The sequence below is a fragment of the Geospiza fortis genome, unplaced genomic scaffold (assembly GCF_000277835.1).
Source record: "Geospiza fortis unplaced genomic scaffold, GeoFor_1.0 scaffold408, whole genome shotgun sequence".
Taxonomy (NCBI): Eukaryota; Metazoa; Chordata; class Aves; order Passeriformes; family Thraupidae; genus Geospiza; species Geospiza fortis.
The window spans coordinates 5,511,062-5,531,073 of NW_005054330.1; the positions used below are offsets into that span (position 1 = coordinate 5,511,062).

Below are 20,012 nucleotides of genomic sequence, written 5' to 3' on the forward strand. Positions count from 1 at the left end.
TTCCCCAATGACCCAATAAAAATTGATGAAAGAAAACTACACTGTGCCTGCTAATTTAAGATTTGGCAACCCCATCAGCCTTTACAGAGAAACACAGCTGCCAAACAGGCTTTGGCAGGGGAGGAACAGAGAAAACATTATTTTTTTCCCCCTCTTGAGTGTCATGAAGTGTTCTTAAAATCCTCACTGAAGAGCTAAATTACATCAGCTTGTTTTTAATGAAACATTTCACCTCAAATCCCTTCCCCCTGTGGCTCTGGAGGTGTTTGTGAAGGTGAGTGTACCTCGACATGAGAGGGTTAATCAGCCCCAGCTCCCTGAACTGCAGAGAGGTGACAGGCCATGGTCTTGCTCCAAGTGTGAGATGCAGTTGGAGCAGGGCACTACTTCACCCTGGAAAGCAGCATCCTTTGAAAGCTGTAATTTCTGGTAATTCAATGGAAATTATTAAACTGGCTCAGACCATCTCACCCTGACAGAAAAGCTTTTCTCTGAACAGCATCAGACAACTTAGAGGAGGTGTAAGAACCCCACGAAGGCAGACACAGGATAATCTGCCCCCAGCAAATCCCTTGATCTCCATTAGAGATCAGCTTAAGCTCCAAAGCACGGGGTTTTCATATCCCATCCCAAGTTTTTGTTATCTCTCATTTTGGTAACTCGGGCTAATCCCATTACCCCACGCAATTGCCGTTGGCCACGGTCACATTCCCACAGAGCAATCCTTGCCCTCTCCTGCTAAGGAGCTCAGTCCCCAGTGGGACTGATGCAAAACAAGCCCTGTTTTCTCCCACCTGCTCTCTGGAATTCTTCCTTCCCAGCCTTTCCCAGCTCACCTCAGCAGCTGGAGGGGTCGCAGGACCACGATGAAGTAAAAGGGCTCCATGTTGAATGCCAGTGCCATGAGCCCCAAAAATGCAAACAGGGTGACTGAGAAGTCAAAGCTGGAAAGAAAAATGAAATAAAATTAATGTAAGAGCAGTGAGTTATCAGCAGTGCTTCAGCAGAGAAGAGGGGGTGGTGCTGCTCCAGCCTAACAAGATGCACGAGGCCAGGGGCAGAAGAATTGTAACAGCTGGCTGACGGCCTCCTCTCTCCAGGCTTGGCTCAGGAGTTGGTGTTTCCAACCCAAAAAGGTGAATGTGCACTTACAGATTCCAGCCTGAGGACAGGTACTCCACAGGCCCCAGCCCAGTGGTCTTCAGGAGCAGCTCCACGCCATAGACTGCAACACAAGAGCACCAGCAATGAGCAGCCCCACAGAAATAAACAGGAGTTTAACAGACCCCACCCATCCTCCTCATTGTCAGTGAGGTGCCAAAGAGACTTTTCTCCTCCAAATCAACACATTTCCCTGTGTTCATGGAGATTTCTCTCTGGAGAAGTCTACAAAACAATCCCTGCCAGGCACACCATTGTTCTGGATGGAGGCTCTACACCCATAACTTCAATTCCCTTCCCAGCTCCTCAGGAAATGACACAGCTCTGCTGGGAGGCATCAGCTTACTTGTGAGGAAGACTATGTAGCTCCAAGGGACATTCCTGGAGAAGAAATTCCCTCCTGCAAGACACAAGAACAGCTTTCTCAAGTCCTCCCTTTTTTTCCAATCCCCCAGCACCACACTGGAGCAACAAGCTGTGATGTTTCCTACCTTGCAGCATGAAGGTTTCAACAAGAATCCAAATTCCATTCACAGCCACCACAGTGTCTGGAAAAGAAAGGAAAAACCCATAGCAAAACCACTCCTGGGTATCCATTTCTTAGGGCAACAAAAAGAATACAATATAGGACAAGTGGCATTGGTTCCAAGTCAGTGAACAAAGGGAACTCACAAATTGTGAGTCTTCCCCCATGTCTTTCTCCAGGCCTTTAAGAGATGCAGTGCCTTTATGTTCAAAAAAGAAGCAAAACTAAAATGTAAAAAAACCCCAAATTACTGAGTAGGAACAATCACTCAGAAGCCAGCAGGTAGCACCAGGAGGAAGCACTGTTCCTCCTCTAGAGGAGAGAAGCACAGACTCCCTATCTCAGGCAGTTCAGTTGCCAAACAATCCCTCCAGCAGTGAGAGCAAACACAAGGTGGCTCACTGGGGAGGCACTTCCTCACCCAGCATCCTTCAGCTGCAAAATAAACTCCCCAAGGCCTGGGAAAGCTGACCACCAACCCACCTAAATGCAACAAGCCCCCCAGGGCTGCTGTGCAGTGAGCCAGGGAGCCTCTCCAGAACGAGAGCTGAGAGCCCAGGCTCTCGTTCTGGAATGCAGCAGTTCCCTCCCTCCCCACCAAACTCCAGTATTTGTCCATGAACCACAGCTCAGACCACACCAAGTTTGGGAAGGACATTGGGATGCTTGAGTGCATGCAGAGGAGGCAACAAGGCTGGTGAGGGGAACACAAACCCTGTGAGGAACCCCTGAGGGAGCTGGGGGTGCTCAGCCTGGAGAAAAGGAGACTCAGGGCTGCCCCCATCACTCTCTGCAACCTCCTGAAAGGTGCCTGTGCTCAGCTGGGGCTGGGCTCTGTCTCCAGCAGCACTGACACAACCAGAGCACACGGCCTCAGGCTGCACCCAGGGAAATACAGGTTGGATAGCAGGAAAAAGTTTTTTACAGAAAGAGTGATAAAGTTCTGGAATGTTCTGCCCAGGGAGGTGGTGGTGGAGTCCTCATCCCTGGGTGTGTTTAACAAAGCCTGGATGTGGCACTGGGGGCCAGGGTTTGCTTGAGCTGTTGGGGCTGGGTTGGACTCGATGATCTTGAAAGTCTCTTCCAGCCCAGTGATTCTGGGAATTCTGTGAAAGTTCCTCCAAATTCCTTGGAGGGCTGGCAGAGCCAGCACACCAGAGCCACACGAGCAAGGGAGCCAAGCAGATTATTCCTACTCACACATGGTGTACTGGAACACACGGGACTTCACCAGGATGTTGATGCCTGTGTGGAGGAAAGGATGACAAAACAAACCATGGTTTACACCATCCTCCACACCACAGATCCCTCTGTCTTCTCCCTAGAGACATTTTCCATAGAAGCTAAATAGATCAGCAGATGATTAACTTCCACTTTTGGGGAACAAGTTTAAATATACTTTAGAATTTCAGCAGCAATGAAGTCCTTATCCTTAGCCCCCAAGATGCCCTGTTTGGTCTCTATGTACTAATTCTGGAGTGGACAGAGGTAAATGCTCTGTGTTTGGAACAACAAGGAGGGTTGGGAGCATCAGCAGAGCTCTGAGGGCTCCTGTGGCAGCTGTGTTTGGATCAGAGGGTGTCAGCTGCTCCCCAGGAGCACACATCACCTCAGAAGAGCTGCAGGTTCCTAATTCTGAATGGTGACATCCAGTCAGGGAACTTGGGACATAGGAGGTAAATTGGCAGGACATGAGGGGGGTTTCAGGCCTCTCTTCACTTCCCAAAACTGCTGTCCTCGACCTGAATAGGACCAGGCAGCCTGAGAGCTTTTGTGACAACCCAAATCCCAGTCCACAGTCACTGCAGGAATATTTCCAGGACAGAAATCCTCCTGGAGACTCTGAATCCAAGTCTCTGGCCTCGGAGGCTCTGGATACACACGGAGTTGGTTAGAATGCCTTCCCTCAGGTGTTTGCCAGGGACACAAGAGAAAGTCCCTTCAGAGTGTCCTGTCTTTGTACAGAATGCTCTTCCTGCCAGCTGAGCCCAAGCTGCCATGAAAAGAGTGAGTTACCTTTGAAGATAAGGAAGGCAGTCCGTGGCAGGTCATCGAACCAGTGCTCGCGGTTCCGCTTGGCCTGGAAGCAGAACAGCCACAGTCAGCAGCAGCCAGAGCCTCACCCAGGCAAAAAAACAGGGCAGGGATGGAGACCCACCCTATCCCCAGCAGTGCTTCTCTCAGATTGCCTTTGTTTCTCATCCAGCTCCTCTCTAAGCACTCCTTTTCTCTCCCTCCCACACATGGTTTTCTTCCTCTCCACCCAACAAACTCTTACCTTCCATTTTAAGCCAACAACTTCATAGAAATTGTAAAAATCCTTTAGACTGCAAAACAGAAAGAAACATCTGATCAGAGCCTTGAGGGTGAGCAGATCCTTAATTGTCCCTGTCAGACATCACCAGTGGAGAGTCCCTGGGAGTCATTAACTCCTTATCAGAACTGCCCAGCAGCTGACAGGGCTCAGCAGTGACCTCCTCCCAGCCTGGCCAAAGGTTCCTGATTGACAATAGCCAGAATCTCCTTTCTGTAATGCTTCAGCCCTCAAGGGAAACTCTGACTCTGCTGAACTCCAGCGAGAGGAAAGACCTGAGGCTTAGAAGCCAGCTCCAAGGGATGGAGATTGCACTGCTCTTCATGAAGAAGTCTTGGACTGGCTTAATTACTCCTACAGTCCTTTTCTAACATCTCTGCACATTTTCTTTTCAAGGTAAAAATGAAGTTTGAAAAAGGACATGAAAGCAAAGAAACTCATAGAACATGAGTGCCTGTCTAGGTGCCCAGGGTCAGGCCTGTAACAGCTTTTATGTGTCTGGAAGTGAGGATGCTGAACTTCTCTGACTCTTACTGATGACATTGGTGCCTAAATTTCACAACTCAGTCTTTCTCCCTGGGCCATTTTCAATACTTCTCCGTGGCACTTGACTTCAAGGAGAAGCATCAGCACCAGTTTCATAGGAGAGTCACTTGGAACCTGTCTGTGGCTGGAACAAAGGAAAAGGAAGAGCAGGTCTCCTGCTCTAATTCCCTCTACTCCCTTGCTGGCTGGCGTTAGCTGCACCCACCCCCACCAGAATGGCAATTCTCTGCCTCATAACACAGAGGATGGCAGCCCTGAAAGCACCAACAGAACCAAATTTTAATTAACAAAGCCCTGGGGGGGACAGCCAGCTGCTGGAAAAAAGCAAAAACTTGTTAAGCCTGTGAGGCTGCAGTGAGTGAGGAAATGCTCCAGGCAGACTCCAGTGCTGCTCCCCAGCTCCTGCCTCTGCTCTGCCAGGGGAGAGGGAAGCAGCTCCTGCCTGGGAGTGCCAGCAGTGCTGTATCCACAAGAGGGCACGCAGGAACTCCAGCACCTCAGCTCTGAGGGTACTCACCCCTCCCAGCTCCCTGCTTGCCAGAAAATCCCTCCATAAACCCAGCCATCCTCTCCAAAGCACAGCCCAGCTGCAGGGAGTGCAGCAAGCTCCCTGCTCTGGGTGCAGCAGTGTGCTGGTGGTGTTTGAGGATCCCCAGGACGAGGGAAGGGATGAGAATCTTGACTCCATGTTTCAGAAGGCTGATTTATTATTTTATGATATATATTATATTAAAAATACTACACTAAAACTATACTAGAGAAAGAGAAAGGAGACATCAGAAGGCTAGAAAAGAATGATAATAAAATCTCTGACAGGCCAGAGCCTCGACACAGCTGGACCATGATTGGTCATCAAGTAAAAACAATCCACATGAGCGCAATCAAAGATGCACCTGTTGGTGAACCACCTCCAGACCACATTCCACAGCCATCAGATAGTTATTGTTTACACTTGTTTTCTGAGGCTTCTCAGCTTCTCAGGAGAAAAATCCTAGCGAAAGGATTCTCATCAAATATGTGAGTGACACAGCAGCAGGACCATCCTACCTGACTAAAGGGGTATTGCTCTGGTTCAGTGCTTTGAAGGTGAGATATCTCTCCCTGGCACACATCCGAGGCTTGTAGAACCGCAGCAGCCCTTCGAAGTGCTTGAAGGAAATTCCAGATGGCCTCTGGCAACAAAGGAACGCTGTCAGAAGCAGCAGCAGCAGGCAGGAATGAACAGAGCTTTTAATTCTCACTCTGGATTTGTTTTAAGCAGGATTTCATACGTTATAACTGAGCCCCCAAAGCACTCTGAGCTATTACTTTAACACACCAAGCTCATCCCCGGGCACAGAGATCAGAAAGCCTTTCTGGCAATGGGTCCCTCCAGCAAATGCAGAACTGTTCCCTGCTGCCCCATCACCTGAAAATTGTCCAACCAGACACCCCAAGCAGAGTTCAACCCCTCTTCTTGGAAAATTAGCAGGCAGCCTAACAGATCCCATCATGGCACTTTTTAAAGACCATCAGCTATGTGCACTAAACATGAACTAATCTACTAGAAGCGGGTTAGTTATTTTTGGGTCTTATTTCTCTTGCTGCTCCAACAAGTTAAGCAAGAACTCAACTTTCTCCCCACAGTGCTTGTCCCTGTTAAAAGCTGTTTGTAGGTGAATTCCTTCTGTTTCTGCACTGCTCACTTGTGCAGGATCTAGAGAATGGATTATATTTTCAATTGTATGACCCATCCCTCCTCTCAGTAGTGATGCCTGGTAAGCCAAACAAGTCCTCAAGTGACCCAGACTGATTCAGAGAGAAATCAATGATCACATACACTCCAGAACAAACCTCCCTCATTTTACCAAGCCATAACCTCACGCAGGGCTGAAATTCAGAGCACTCTGCTTTTTCTCCACTAACAGAGGTGAATGTGAATGAAAGAAAAAACCACCAGCCCATGGTGAGCCTGATCACAATGAACAGAGAAAAAAGCCCGTGTTTTGGAGGTCAGCAGCCAGCCCAGGGTGCTGCTGGCCCAGCTGTACCTGTTTGGTGACCAGCAGCCGGTACGCGTGCTGGATGGCCGTGCGCTTGTGCAGCAGCAGGGACTTGAACTTCCTCTTCTCAATGTCATTGAAAGTGTCAAACACAACAGCCAGAAGCTGAGAAGACAGGAAAAAAAACCCAAAAAGTGCTGTTTTGACCTTTATACTCTGCAGGGTTTCAGGGAGGCACAGCAGATGCTGATGGAGTTGGTGAGGGCTTGCTGGCACCAGGGAGCCCACAAAGGGATCCCCAAGCTCTGATCCACTTTTTGGAGGAGGTCCAGATATTTCTGGCCTCTCAATACCTGCTAATGGGATTTAAGAGGTACAAAAATGCCAGCAGAAAACCATATCAAAAGATTAAAATGCCCTGATCTGTTCCTGGAAAGCAGGGTTTGAGGGCTGCTCTCTGGATCCACCCTTCCTGGGAGCTTTGGCTAACACAGAGCAAAGCCAACCCTCCATGTGGGGAGGCAGTGAAATCCAACCACAAGCATCAAATCCCTCACCTTGGGCTGCAGAATTCCTCAGCTCCTTTGGCAAGGCCTTTTCCAGCACTCACATCCTCCCCTGGGCAGCCATGCTCTCACTCTGCAGTGATCAGCACTGCAGCCCTGCCATCCTGAGTAATTCCATCCCCTTCAAACTGATTTACAAAGTATTTCGGGCAAGTCCAGATAATAAAATGCCATTTTATGATAAATAATTAAGACAGAGAAGGATAATAAATTTCATGCAACCGAGTATGTCACTCCAAGCACGATATTAATGGCAGAGTAGTTGAAAGATGCTCATATAATTTGGTTTTCTGTGATTTAGTTCAATTCCTCGTGGTTAGACATTAAAAGAGTTCTATCTGTAGCCAAGCTGCCACCTCTAGAAGTGTTCTGCCAAAGGGTCTGAGATGACTGCAGAGCAGTTCTGGGAATGGGGAAGACTCTGCTGAGCAATGAGCTCCAAAAGCAGGCAGAGGGAAGGGAAGTGCTCCCCTGGGCACTCACCAAGTTCATGATGAAGTAGAGCTCGATGGAGAGGTACACGATGAAGAAGACACAGGACCAGGGGTTGCGGGCGTAGGATGGCATCATCACATCAGGGAAACTGCATCCCAAAGGACACAAGGGTGAACCCCAAAATCCTCATGGCACACAGCACAGGCAACAGGCACAGGGAGGGCAGGGGGGTGTGTGTGTACGAACTCACATCTAAAGATCTGCACATTTGTACAAAACTCAGAATAATAATAAATGTGGCAAGCACATTCCTCACACGCCCCAAACACCAAATGGGATTTGTGGTGTGGTTAAGGGCTATGCTTTGGTACTTAACAACAGCAGTACAGCCCTGGTGCAGGTGTTACCACCTCAGATTTCTTCCATCCTTTGCTAATTTCCTAATCCCCAGGGCTCTCCCTGACAGCAGATCAATATTTACTCACTGCTGTTATCCCAATTTCCTAGCAGACAGGTGAAGTGCAGCACAGGAATGGGAAGTTACTTCTCAACAGAGAGCTGTTGGCTGACAAAGGAGCACAAACACATTTTCCCTTCCTGAACCAAGGCCTAACAAAGCTGTTTCCCCCTTACTGCCCTCACAGTGATGAAGACATCTGAGTCCTTAGAGATAACTCTGCAGCTGAGGTCACAGTGTCCTAAAGTAAAATGGAATAGCAGCTCTTCCCATGCAGGCTGACCCTGGACATCTCTCTCTCTCTCAAGCAGAGGAAAGGGGTCACAGATTTGGAGACAGAGCATTTCTGCAGATAAACTCTTGGCTCTGGCAGACTCCTTGGGGACAAAGGGAAAGACTGAGATAGAAGAGCATGAACTTACTTTGAAGTGGTCAAAAGCACAAAGAGATTCACCAGGCTGTTCTCTAAGGTATTGAAGTACTGAAAGAAAAAATTCCCATGACAAAATGCAAGCAGGAACTCACAGGGACATTTTGTTCAAAGAAACAACCAGTTCCCCCCACCCCTCTGGATACAGGCACTTCCACAGTTCCCTGATGCCCTCCCTAGGGAAAAGTGCTTCAGCATTTTTAAAGTTCCCTGAGAAATGGTGTGTGAAGAGTTAAACCAAAAGCACATTTTTATAAGCACTTTTTCCTGGGCAGCAGCAGGAACCAATGGCTGCTGGACTCTGACCACAGCAGTGGAAGTGGCTGAGCTTTGCCTCAGACACCTCCTCCCCTGGGGACAGTGGCAGGTGGCTCTTTTGGCTGAATGAAGGCACCAAGAACAAGGAACAACTTTGAGAATGTTCCCTTTGGGACATCCTGTCTTGGAGGAAGTTCCTTCCACAGTCTTCCTCCCCACAGAGGGTAGAGCAGGGTGACACTGCCTGGAGCAGCCTGTGTTTGGTCTCACATGGTTTAATAAACTATGACTGCACTGTAATGTTGAATTCTTAATGAAAAAATCAAGATACTCACTGGATCCGAGTGGTTAGGAGAAAACAAGTAAAAACCTAAAGAGGCAGCAGAGAAATAGAGGAGGAAAGAAAGGAGAAAGAACAAACAAAAATAAAGTCAGTTCAATGCCGAGCAGTGGAGCAGTTCCCAAAGGGAAGGTCCCACTAACAAGCAAATCCTCCCTGACACCCTGAGGATGGGAGTGTCGGGAAGACTTTCTCCACAGAGATTTGCCAATAGATGTCATTGGCATTTCAATCCTCCTTTTGGAAAATAAACTTTCTGGGGATGGTTTGGGCTGTAGCAGGTACACTCCAGACACATGCATTTGTGGGGATGCAGAATAAAGTGTTAACACTGAGGAAGAGCTGGTGGAAGCAGAGCTTGAAAACATACACCACTGACTGTGCTCTGGAAGAGGTCAAAAGGGCTTTTGTCTCAAAATTAAATACCCAGCTGTCAGATTTTTTTGATGTTTTAACTCTGCCTTCCTGACTGCAGATGAAATGGGATAAATGGAAGATCCTGGCAACACTTTGGATTTGATCAGCTTTATATTCATCCAGGCTGCTCATGTTGCTTTTGGACAATCACTGGTTAAGAGCATCACTTCTCCACCCATGAATACAACTCACCCAGAATAGCAAAAATCACCATGAAGAAAAGCAGGAGGAGAAGGATGTCAATAAATGGTGGGAGGGACTGGAAGATCTGTCGCAGATTTCTGAAAAAAATAAGAGAAAACATTAATAAATTAAAATTTGCACATTTACTCCTCCAGGTTGTCAGGGGAAAGAAAAAAACCCACCACCACCACCCCCCCCACACTTGAGGGCTTTCTTCCCACTCCCTCCAAGGATTAAAAGTAGAAAGCTTGCTAAATTAGGATCATTTCCAAGCTACCCATCTGTCCTTTGCAGTCAGCTCTCAGGTACTGCAAACAACACTAATGTCATGTTGTCAACTCCCCTTCTGCAGACTGAAGACCAGCCCTGATTCACTGTGCAGTTTCCAGGCAAGCCCAGGAGCAGAGCCAGTGCAGCCACACCCTGTGCTGGTCTCTCTGAGCTGGTTTATACACCCAAGCCCTGTGCACCACCAGCACATCCACACTTAGCTCACAGTGCAACCATCTCCAACACAAATGCCAGTGAAAGACACTGACTTTCCTGGGATGCTTGCAGGATTTTGTTGGAATGCATGAAATAGAAGCCTCTCTGAGTCCCTCAGAGAGAGAAAGGAATGCAGGGATTAAATTGGAACCTTTAGAGAAAATGAAATATATTAAGCCACACAGACATGAAGTAAAAGCGCAAGCTTTAGTTTTAAGTAGAAATATATTTTAAGCGCCCTAAGAAACTGTGTTAACTAGTAAAAGCCATAAAGCCTAGTTTAAAGTTCAGTAGTGTTATCTTTCACAAAATTAACTTAGTGCCAGACATAATGAAAACAGCAGAACACTGCTTGCATTTCTGGATAGAACAGACAGAACTACATGTGTAGATTTTGGGTAAGAACCGACACTACTTTCACACATTAGAATCAAGCTCAGATAGGAAGAATGTTTTAGAATCGTGTTTTTAGCTGATTGGATGATTTATGAATAAAATCCCCCTGTATTGGGGTGCAAAGGGGAAGAAGGAAAAAGGGGATAGTAGCTGCTAGCTGCTGCTCAGAACATCAGGACTCTATGCCAGGAAGCTTTAGCACAGACCTCAATACTCTGAACTCTTTGAGACTGATGTTTTCACACAATAAACAACCTTACAACAGCCAACAACAGCTCCTGTCTCTTCGAAGACCCAAGACCCACGCCCAACTCCAGGATCTGAGTGCTTTCCCTCCAGCCCAGCCCCAGGAGTGAGGGCAGAGCCCAGCATCACCTTCTGACAGCCCCACAGTAGCGGCAGTCCACGAGGAAGATGCAGCGCAGGGCGCGCGTGATGCGCACGTGCGAGGTCTGGCGCACCAGCACCACGATGGCCTCGATGAACTGCACCAACAGCACACACGTCTGCAAGAAAGGGGGGATCACAGGCAAAGCTCTGCCTCACCACCTGTTCATCTGCACATTTGAAGGATGGGAGGTGTCCCCGAGTGTCAGAACCCAGGAAATTCCTCTGGCTGCCCTGGAGGACTCGAGCCCCTGCCCAGGAGGCTCAGAGACCTTGGCACAGAGCCCAAGACCCCTGTGCCTTTGATCTTGACCCATGGAGCAAATTACCACCTTTATATGAAGAATTACAAGTCAAGAGAGTTTAAGTAGAATAACAGTTAGTTTGTCACGGGGTGAAAAAATAGATTTTTGAGGTTTTTAGAATGGGGGCTCAGGGTCCCAAGATGGAGGAATTTGGGCGTGCTTTGTCCTTTTTCCTTCTTCTTCTTGGCCTCCATGTTCCAGGTGATGCTGGCACTTTTGGATTGGTATAGAGTAGAAGCTCACTGTCTAACATAGGTGATAGGTATTGGGAAGTTATGGTAAATAATGTACATGTAGTTTTTAGTATAAAAAGACACCACCACCCTGAGGGTGTTAGTGTGCCTCTGTCTGACCTGCTGAATGGACCTTGGCGGGTTGGAGAAAGAATTTTATAGGTAAGATACAATACACAACCTTGAGAACGAGACCAGAAGAGTTCTGACTCCTTCTTAGACTTTCTAACACATCTTAGAGTCACTGTGAGCAACAGAGATTCTGAGAGCTGAGGGATCTCACATGAATCATCCAGCAGCTGGGACACAGCAGCTACACCGCCCTGCTGCAGTGCAGGCCAAGATTGCACCTGGATCTTTGATTCTTGGAGGTGCTAAAGGAGAAACCCTGACAATCAAGCAGATAACTCACCTTGACCATAGTCCTTTTGTGCCTGATAAAGGTTTGGAAGCCCAGCCACCTCATCTTCATGGAGAGCTCAAAGACGACCACGATTAACGCGAACAGCTCCAGGGTAGCGTGGACCTGTGCAGCACAGCTTGGTGAGAACAGCAGCACAGCAGAGGCCACACTCCTGCCCCTCCTTTTCCAAGGAGCAGCTGGGTTTGACAGCAGTCTGAGCATTGCCTTGTGGCATGCAGGAAAACCCCAAGCCACTTTTTTACAGCTAACACAGCAGTGTTTTTCAACATTTCTATATCTACTGCTCTGTGCTTTTATTAAAGCCTGTGCAGTTTTTCTCTAAGCAGTACCAGGCCAGAATTTCCTGAAATCCATGTCCCTTCTGGGCTTGAGCAACACAGGAAAAAAGTTATTGATACATTTGAAACAAAAGGCCAAGACATCAACAACTGGAGCAGAAACACTTTGAAAAAAGATGGAGACTGTAATTTTTTAGTGGAACACAAGAAGGAGAGTTTCTGGGCAGGGAAAGTTTATACAGAGAAGGGTTTTTCCTTGAATTAGAATTCTGGACAATCACAAGGAAGGTCCTGATCTGTGTTCTAGGAACCACTGGAGGTGCTGGGGTAATGGCACCAGCCCTGACAACAGCTTTGAAACCACCCCATCAAAGCCCACAGACTGCCGAGTTATCTCACGAAAAAGGAAAAACCCACCTATTTCTGTTACCAAATGAAGAACTGGACAAATTGATAACACGAAATGAGTATCACTTTCATTGTGGTCTGCCTAGATCAGATGGAAAAAGGAAGTTTTGCTGTCTGGCCTGTCTGCTGTCAACCATTTACAGAACAAACCAGGTGGATTTTTTTTCCTCTTACTGCCTCCTCCTTCCTCTCTGTTTGGCCATCATTTTCCTCTTCCCCAGGCTGCAGAGCAAGCAGGCTCTGCCATTTAGGGCCAGTACTCACAAAGATGCCCAGGCGGAGCATGGGGACCGCTGGGGCCTCGCACAGGGACAGCAGCAGCAGCAGCAGGGCCGTGCTCAGCTCCATCAGGTAGAAAAGGTGGTTGTGTGCAAAGAGGTAGGCAGCGAGTGCTTTGGCATTTTTGGGGTGAGTGAAGAACTTGTCATTATTTTCTCCTTCCTAGGGCAGCAAGAATAAAGAAGGGAACAGCATTAGTGACTCTTGGGACTATAAAAGAGTGAAGAATGCAGATTTTTACAGGGATTAGATACAATTCCCAACAGACTATTCCCATTTACAGCCTGTTGTTGATGTGTTTATTGAGGAATGGACTCTACACACACGGGACATCCCCTTCTGCTCATAACCACATTTCAGTAATGAAACTCTTTAATATCCACAAACTCCTGCTTCAGAAACCCCTGAGCCTTTTCACAATGAGGCAGAGAGCTGGGAGAGTTTGTAAAGGCAGGCAAAGAAACTTCAGCCAATATCCCAACACAAACACAGCACTTCATTTACTTGCAACTACTTCCACATGTTTACAGACTTATTTGATTAAACTTCTCCAGGACAGAACATGAAAACACCCAGATAAGCCCCAGGGCACCTGGCTGACAGTTGTTCCTCCTTATCTTGGCCTTGCAAAATGTCTGGGAGAAAACATTGGAGCACACACAGTGTTTTCTGCTTCAGGAATGTAAGACAGACTCCATGCAAAATAAACAAGTCTCTATGCTGATTTGTCACTCTCTCTTAACTAGAAAGCTTAATTAACATTAAAAGGTCAGATACTCCATCTTAACACTTTGCCTACAACTCATTTTCAAACAGCTACATCATGATTATTTTTACCCCTAGGATGAAACTTAGTCTGGGGAGATTTAGAGGGTTTTCATCAGAACCACCCAACAGATTCTTCTTTTTCTAGAGTCAACAGTTCTGGCAAGGGAGCTTTGTCACTCACAGGAAACTTGCTGCCTCTTGGGAACTGTCATAAGGGACCACTTTTCCCCAGCAGGGCCACAGAGATGCACAAGAAGTGGTGAGGTTTTATTTAAATTAACATCTTCCAGGCAGGCAATTACTGCAAGGACAGCCAAGCTATTACTATGAAAGCAGAATAGCTGTGATTGCAAAAGGATAACAAGGTCAGGGAACTCTCCCTTAGGAAGTGAAGCATTCTCCAGACTCACTCAGGAGAGGGTTCCCAATGTGTCTCACTGACTCCAGCTCACACTGGGTTTCAGAACAAACACTGCTGGGTCAGAGAGCTGGGCTGGAGCAGGACAGAGCCAGCCCTGCACAGAGCCCAGGCTGGGATCAGCAGGGTCCTTCCCATCCACCCTGGCAGGACACACTTGTGGAATGACAAACAGCCTAAATCCTGCCTCCTGGGAGCCAAGCAATTCCAAACGTGCCTGGACAGCAAAGCCCTCTTATCCAGACCCAACACTTGCCTGCAGCCACTGCTCACAAAACTCTGTTGAAGAGATTCTACCTCATTTCAAGGACAGTGTCACCGTGGCCATCGGTGAAGGCAGCAGCAGCAATCATCTCCATCTGAAGGGCCAGGCCTGCTGTGCCCATTACCATCAGAGCTGCACAGCTCAATGACCCTTTGCAGAGCTGCTCCAATAATCAGGAGTTTAAACAAAAGCCTGGGATGGAGGCTGGAGCCACCCTGACATTGTCAGGGCTGCTCCAGCACACCATGGAGTTCAAATGTTGTCAAGGTCTAGTTTAAATACACTAGTTTAAAATATCTGAGAAGTGAGATTTCTCAGTCCTGTGGGGTCAGAGCACAGAGGAACAAATGGTTTCTGTCACCTTGCAGTGGCTTAAACAAAAAAAAAACCCAGCTGGGTCCAAAGCACCCCAGAACTTTGAAAGGGAACGAAGAGAAGGAAGGACAGACAGTAATGGAACCAGCAACCACTTCAGACTGGACAGCTCTGGGAGAAGCTCAGTTTTGGTGGCTAATTCCTCACACCAGATGCACAGCAACCTTAAAAAAGCAAACCTTTTGCTGCAGTAAGGATGGTGTTTCTGGTAACTGAAGCATGGGGGGGGTTTGATTCTTCATTGTTTCAAATATAAATTTCACTCCTGGGCTGATCCTAACCCCAGCATCCTTGAATCCTGTAGAAATCAAGACCTCTGCTTTCCCTCGTGCCTCACATGACCGGCAGGACTTGACTGACACTAATTGGGCCTCCACCCACTCACCCCATGGCCTAGGCAGGATTGGGACCTGCACTTCCAGAACAGGACAGCACTGACCATTCCCCCTGGAGTGACTGCAGAAATGACAATCTGTGACCAGCTACAGAAACCTCCATGCCAAGGTGGCAGAACTGTGCACATGCTGAACCCCCAGCCAGCACAGTCCTTGGGAAAGGATGTGGATTTTGTTGTTGGTTGCCCCAAATGACTCCCAAAGCCTACCTGGAGGTGCCCCCAGCACTGCCCCACTCCCGAAGCAGCATCCTTGGCAAGGCACTGAATTTTCAGCCTCAGAACAGAAGCTGTTTGTTTCCCATGGCCAAGAACCAGCGTAGCTCCTGCACAGCACTGTCCCCCCACCCAGCAGGGCTCACCTGGAGGTAGATGGCTGCCTCTTGGTAGTTCATCTCCCAGTTGTGGCGGGCAGAGCTCTGCTGGGCACAGCACTCCCTGGCCGCGGGGCTGGAGGCATCGCTGACCACGTCATAGCTGCCTCCATCTGCAGCAGAAAAACAGGGATCAGCCATCAGCAGCCTCTGGGATCACAGGCAGCCACAGCAGCTGGGAAAGTGGCAGCTGCACACTGACAAATTGACTCTTGGCAGGTAGGAGCTTTAAAGAGACACTCAAACGCAGCACTTGCACGCGGGGATGCTCCCGGAAGATCATCAGAAGAGACAGCTTCCTACTCAGTACAGCAAGCAGCTCTCCTGGCTCAGGGGTGTGTGCTGTCATGCCTGGAGCTTGCTATCAGCATCACAATCTACAAGCAGGCAGGTAACAGCCACCAGCCTCCCAGGATGGCCAGCCCAGTGAGGAGGGATTGCTGAAGGAGCAGGAAGCTTTTGCACATGTCCCTGGAGCAGAGGCCATGGAAGGATGGCCACAGCACTGCCCCTGCCACGGGGCACCAATGTGAGGAGAGAAGCTGTCAGTACTTTGAGCAGAAAGCCCCATTTCTCCCAGCACTTCACTAAATAACACATCAACACTCTGAGGTGCTAAGTACTGACACCCCTCTGATGCAAACAAACCACAAGATGAATTTTCTGTTCACACTCCACACATTAATTCTGACATTTCTGAGTGCCTGTCCTTCTCACCAGCAAAGAACTACAGAACAATGCCATACTGAATGTGTTAAACAGATTTTGTAAATAAAGGTTTTGTTTAAAAAAACCCAAAACAATTCAATTGCAAAAAAAGCAAGTCCCAAGCAGAGCTACACATACACAGTGCCCTTCCCAAAGGAGAGTTATACAGGGCATGTATGTAAACTCCAAAGTAATTTTTGCATTCTGCAGCCTCAGTGCTATTAAGCCAGATGAAAACTAAGAAGAAGACAATTATTGCACAAAAAGGGAATGTCACTTGGTTTCTTCTTCTGGGACTGGGGGTTTTATTTTACCTTTGACAAAGAATGCTGAGCAAAGAACCCCCAGCAGTGACACCTGCTTAGGGCCTGTGGTGGAGCTAGCCACACTCTCAGTTCTTCAGAGTTTCAAACATTTCCCACATCACATGGCTGTTCCTGCTCTCAGAAGAGACTTCCCTCCTCCAGTGCCTCATGTTCCCAAAGTGGGTACATGTAAAATTGAGCTTGCCAGCACAGCAGTGCTGATTTCCCCCCTTTTTTTTGAGCACAGGAGCTGTGGTGTGGCAGCTCGTTCCCTCTGTGTTCAAAGTTGTTATCTGAGAGTGGGCAAAAAGCACCACGAGGTTCTCTTCCCCTCTCATGACAGTCTGCTGAAGATTTGCTGTGACAAAATAATCCTGGATGAATTACTGATTCAGTCTCTCCAGAACACCCTCTGGAGTGGAGAGGGAGCCCATGCCAAAAACTCTGCACCCACCAAGAGAAATGGCACCATGTGCTCCTGGCAGAGGCAGGGAGTGGGAAGAAATCAGAGCCCCTTCACCAGTGCACAGCCACAGCTGCCTCTTCCACCCCCAAATCAAATTAAGATAACATTTCTCTGGAGTTTGTGAAGACCTTCCAGATTGCACACTCAGGTTGCTGAGCATTCTGCAGCACGAAGCCTGTTTCTCTTCCTTGCTTCCCCCACACCCTTAAAATACCACTCAAAATCTGGACAAATGTTTGAATGAGGCCGGTTCCTCCCCCACACCCCTTGATTTAGCACAGCTCTTGAAAAAAAAAAACCTGAATGATGGAGTTTTTATTTATCCAGGGAGCTGGAATGGCAGCCTTCTGGTTTGTCTGCTTTTTAACTAAGAGATGACAGCCATATGCAAAAATCAGAAGCGTTATATTGCAAGCTCTAAAAAGTTCTTAAATGTTATTATTTACCAAGCTTTCCCTGAGGACGCGTCCCAAAAAGACAGACTCCCTCAAACTGCAGCCTGAGAGCAAAACCTTTTCACATTTGATGCTTAACAGTTACAGGAGGAGCATATTTTCATCAGAACCTGGACTTTACATTACAGAATATATAACATTTACGAGGATCAAAACACACTGTGATCCAAGCAGCAATGGTTTGTAGCATTAACCTAAACACCAACACACTGGACCCTGCCCAAAGATGCCAAAATCACCTTTAACCTTGACAAAGATGCCAAAATCACCTTTAACCCTGAAGCAGCTCTTTTGCAAAAATTAACCCCTCTGGAAAGGACATACACAGGAAAAGACACACCCCAGCAAAACCCAGGACAGGACCCTGTTCTGTGCTTCCCACAGGAGAGCTGTCCCAGCTCTGAGACCAAGGTTGCAAATACAAAACAGCACTCAGAGATGCAAATCAGAACCAAAAAACAGCTCTAGAAATGAAGATGCTTTCCTGCTGTCTAAACCAGGCACAGACAACAGCAAATGCACTCGAGTGTTCCGGTGGGGAGCTGCATTTTGTGGATCAGCTCCTTCCCCATCAGGTACCAGAAGGTTGATCTAGCATCCCTGAGGCAACAGCATCATCTGGGTCATAAATAATAATAAAAATAATAATAAATTCCAAGAGCAGCCCTCTGACTGTGTGCTTGGCAGCCCTCCAGCGAGCTAATTTCCTCAGCTGCTCCCATGATAACAATGACACAGACTAATGCAAGCTCGGCTCCGCTCGTGCTGCACCACATCCCCGACGGCGTTTACCATCAGTATGGAGCTCAATGAGATAGGAGGATCTCTGCACGGGGCTCCCGGGATCCTCGAGGTAGATGGCAGGCAGCTCCCTCCACTGCATGGCAGCCCCTGGTGCTCGCAGCCCGCCGTTCCTGCCTCCCCTTCCTTCCCAAAGCCGCTCCTCAGGGCAAAGCTCCGCACAAAAGATCCTGCTCTGCTGCCTGCAGAAGTGAGCGGCTTCTCCCCTCCTCCCCTCTGAGGAAGAGCTCAGTGAGATCCTTTCCCTGGGTGTTGCCCAGGGTGAGATTTTGGAAGGTTTAGCTGCAGGATGAGGAGTGAGATCCTTTCCCTGGGTGTTTCCCGGGGTGAGATTTGGGAAGGTTGAGCTGCAGGACGAGGAGCTGCCAGGCACAAGCGTGGTGCTGGCGAATGTGCTGCGCTCTCGTGTTTTGGCATTTAGCACAACTTGCTCACGATGAGCTAACGGGGAGAGGAGTGGAAGTGCTGAGCAGGCACAGCAAAGAACCTCCAGCATGAAAAAGAAAACAGATATTTGGTGAAGTTTGCGGTGCGAGGGGCACGCCAAAGGAAGAGAAGTGAGCCGGTCACAGATGGCAAAGCTTCCTTCCTTACACTTGTGTAACTTATCCCAGGCGTTCCCTGAAAACAGAGAGGCAGGGAGGGAGGGGAAAAATAAAAAGGGGGAGGGGGGGGGAAAGAGGGAAAAAAGAAAAAAAAAAAAAAGGAAAAGCAAAACCAGCTGGCTGCTTACACAAGGCATCCAGAACGAGACTGCCGGGACTCCAGCATTTCCATTCAGCGCAGCCGAGCATGCTCCTGTGTAAATAGTTTCCATATGTCATCATTACAATAAAAAACAAAAAAACAAGGAAGAAAGAGAAGGAGCATAAACTTTCCAGAGCCCAAACCTCTCCCTCTGCAAAACAAATTCCCTGCTTAGGGGAAGGAAAAACTCTCCATGGGCTGAGAGCAAACAAACTCCTCTCATTCGGAGGAGCTCATGCAGCCAGGGGGGATCTCCAGGGCAGAGCTGAGAGGAGAATAAGGGACAGAAAACATCCACAGGAGGCTGAGATAAATCACCCTTCCCAGCCAGCTATTATATTGAAGTCACTCTGGAATTCCACAGTTTTTGATGTCTGCATTTCTTCAAATAAATAGTAATTTTTTCAAAATTCCAACAAACTAATAACCTCCTACAAATTCAGAGAGTTATAAACCAGCCCTACAGGGCAGCTCTTCCATTTGCCTCGGAGCTCCCCCAGCCTGGCTCTCATTAGCCGGCTTGCCAGATGTTCTGCCTGCCAGACAGCACACACTTTTTATGGCCTTGCACTGAAACAGACTGAGATTCCCTAACTGGCTCACTGCCTGCCTCCAAAGCCTTCACTGGACTTCCCAGGGCTTTCTCCTAAATGCTTGAGGATGGTTTGGATGATAAGTCTCCATCCTGCCCAGATATTGCTATTTTAGCAAGTACATCTGTGATGACAGAACACTGCAGAACATATGAAGGCAGAAGTGACTTAAATCAGCAAAAAATATCCTTATTCTGTCATTCATACTGTTCATGCATCACGTGTGGAGTCAATGTAAGATGCAATATGCAAGTTGCTCCAGTGAGTTCCATGTGTGAGTAATGTTTCTCTTGACAGGCAAAGAAAGAAATGCCAAGGACACACAACTTTGGAGACAGACACATCTTCATTCACATGGCCTTGCAAGGTCCCTGATCCACCAGAAGAGGGAAGAGGAAGGAAGGCATCACCTCGTGCATGGGGGAAAGGTCAAAGTGTCCAGGCACATGGTCTGGGCAGCTCCAGTCACCAGTGTGTTCAGGGCTGGATGGAGCTTGGAGCAACCTGGTCTCCAAAAATGTGTCTGTTCCTT

At 48.0% G+C, this 20,012-nt stretch overlaps 1 protein-coding gene across 2 annotated transcripts in view; it reads right to left on the bottom strand.

The window, feature by feature from the left end:
• Positions 1 to 18,306, bottom strand: part of TPCN1 (two pore segment channel 1) — a 27,554-nt gene extending 9,248 nt beyond the window's left edge. The window contains exons 1-18 of one of the 2 annotated variants that reach the window (XM_031057447.1): positions 18,132 to 18,306; positions 15,394 to 15,518; positions 12,797 to 12,973; positions 11,835 to 11,948; positions 10,873 to 11,003; positions 9,625 to 9,713; positions 9,011 to 9,045; positions 8,410 to 8,468; positions 7,579 to 7,678; positions 6,578 to 6,694; positions 5,595 to 5,719; positions 3,966 to 4,014; positions 3,704 to 3,767; positions 2,888 to 2,932; positions 1,653 to 1,709; positions 1,508 to 1,561; positions 1,153 to 1,225; positions 837 to 944 (exon numbers count right to left, since the gene is read on the bottom strand). In XM_031057447.1, the coding sequence (XP_030913307.1) occupies positions 837 to 944; positions 1,153 to 1,225; positions 1,508 to 1,561; positions 1,653 to 1,709; positions 2,888 to 2,932; positions 3,704 to 3,767; positions 3,966 to 4,014; positions 5,595 to 5,719; positions 6,578 to 6,694; positions 7,579 to 7,678; positions 8,410 to 8,468; positions 9,011 to 9,045; positions 9,625 to 9,713; positions 10,873 to 11,003; positions 11,835 to 11,948; positions 12,797 to 12,973; positions 15,394 to 15,518; positions 18,132 to 18,222 (1,613 nt within the window). In that variant the 5' untranslated portion in view covers positions 18,223 to 18,306. The remainder of the gene's footprint in view (positions 1 to 836; positions 945 to 1,152; positions 1,226 to 1,507; positions 1,562 to 1,652; positions 1,710 to 2,887; positions 2,933 to 3,703; positions 3,768 to 3,965; positions 4,015 to 5,594; positions 5,720 to 6,577; positions 6,695 to 7,578; positions 7,679 to 8,409; positions 8,469 to 9,010; positions 9,046 to 9,624; positions 9,714 to 10,872; positions 11,004 to 11,834; positions 11,949 to 12,796; positions 12,974 to 15,393; positions 15,519 to 18,131) is intronic. The other variant, XM_005421473.3, reaches the window with a different exon arrangement.
• Between the last annotated feature and the right edge of the window lie 1,706 nt (positions 18,307 to 20,012).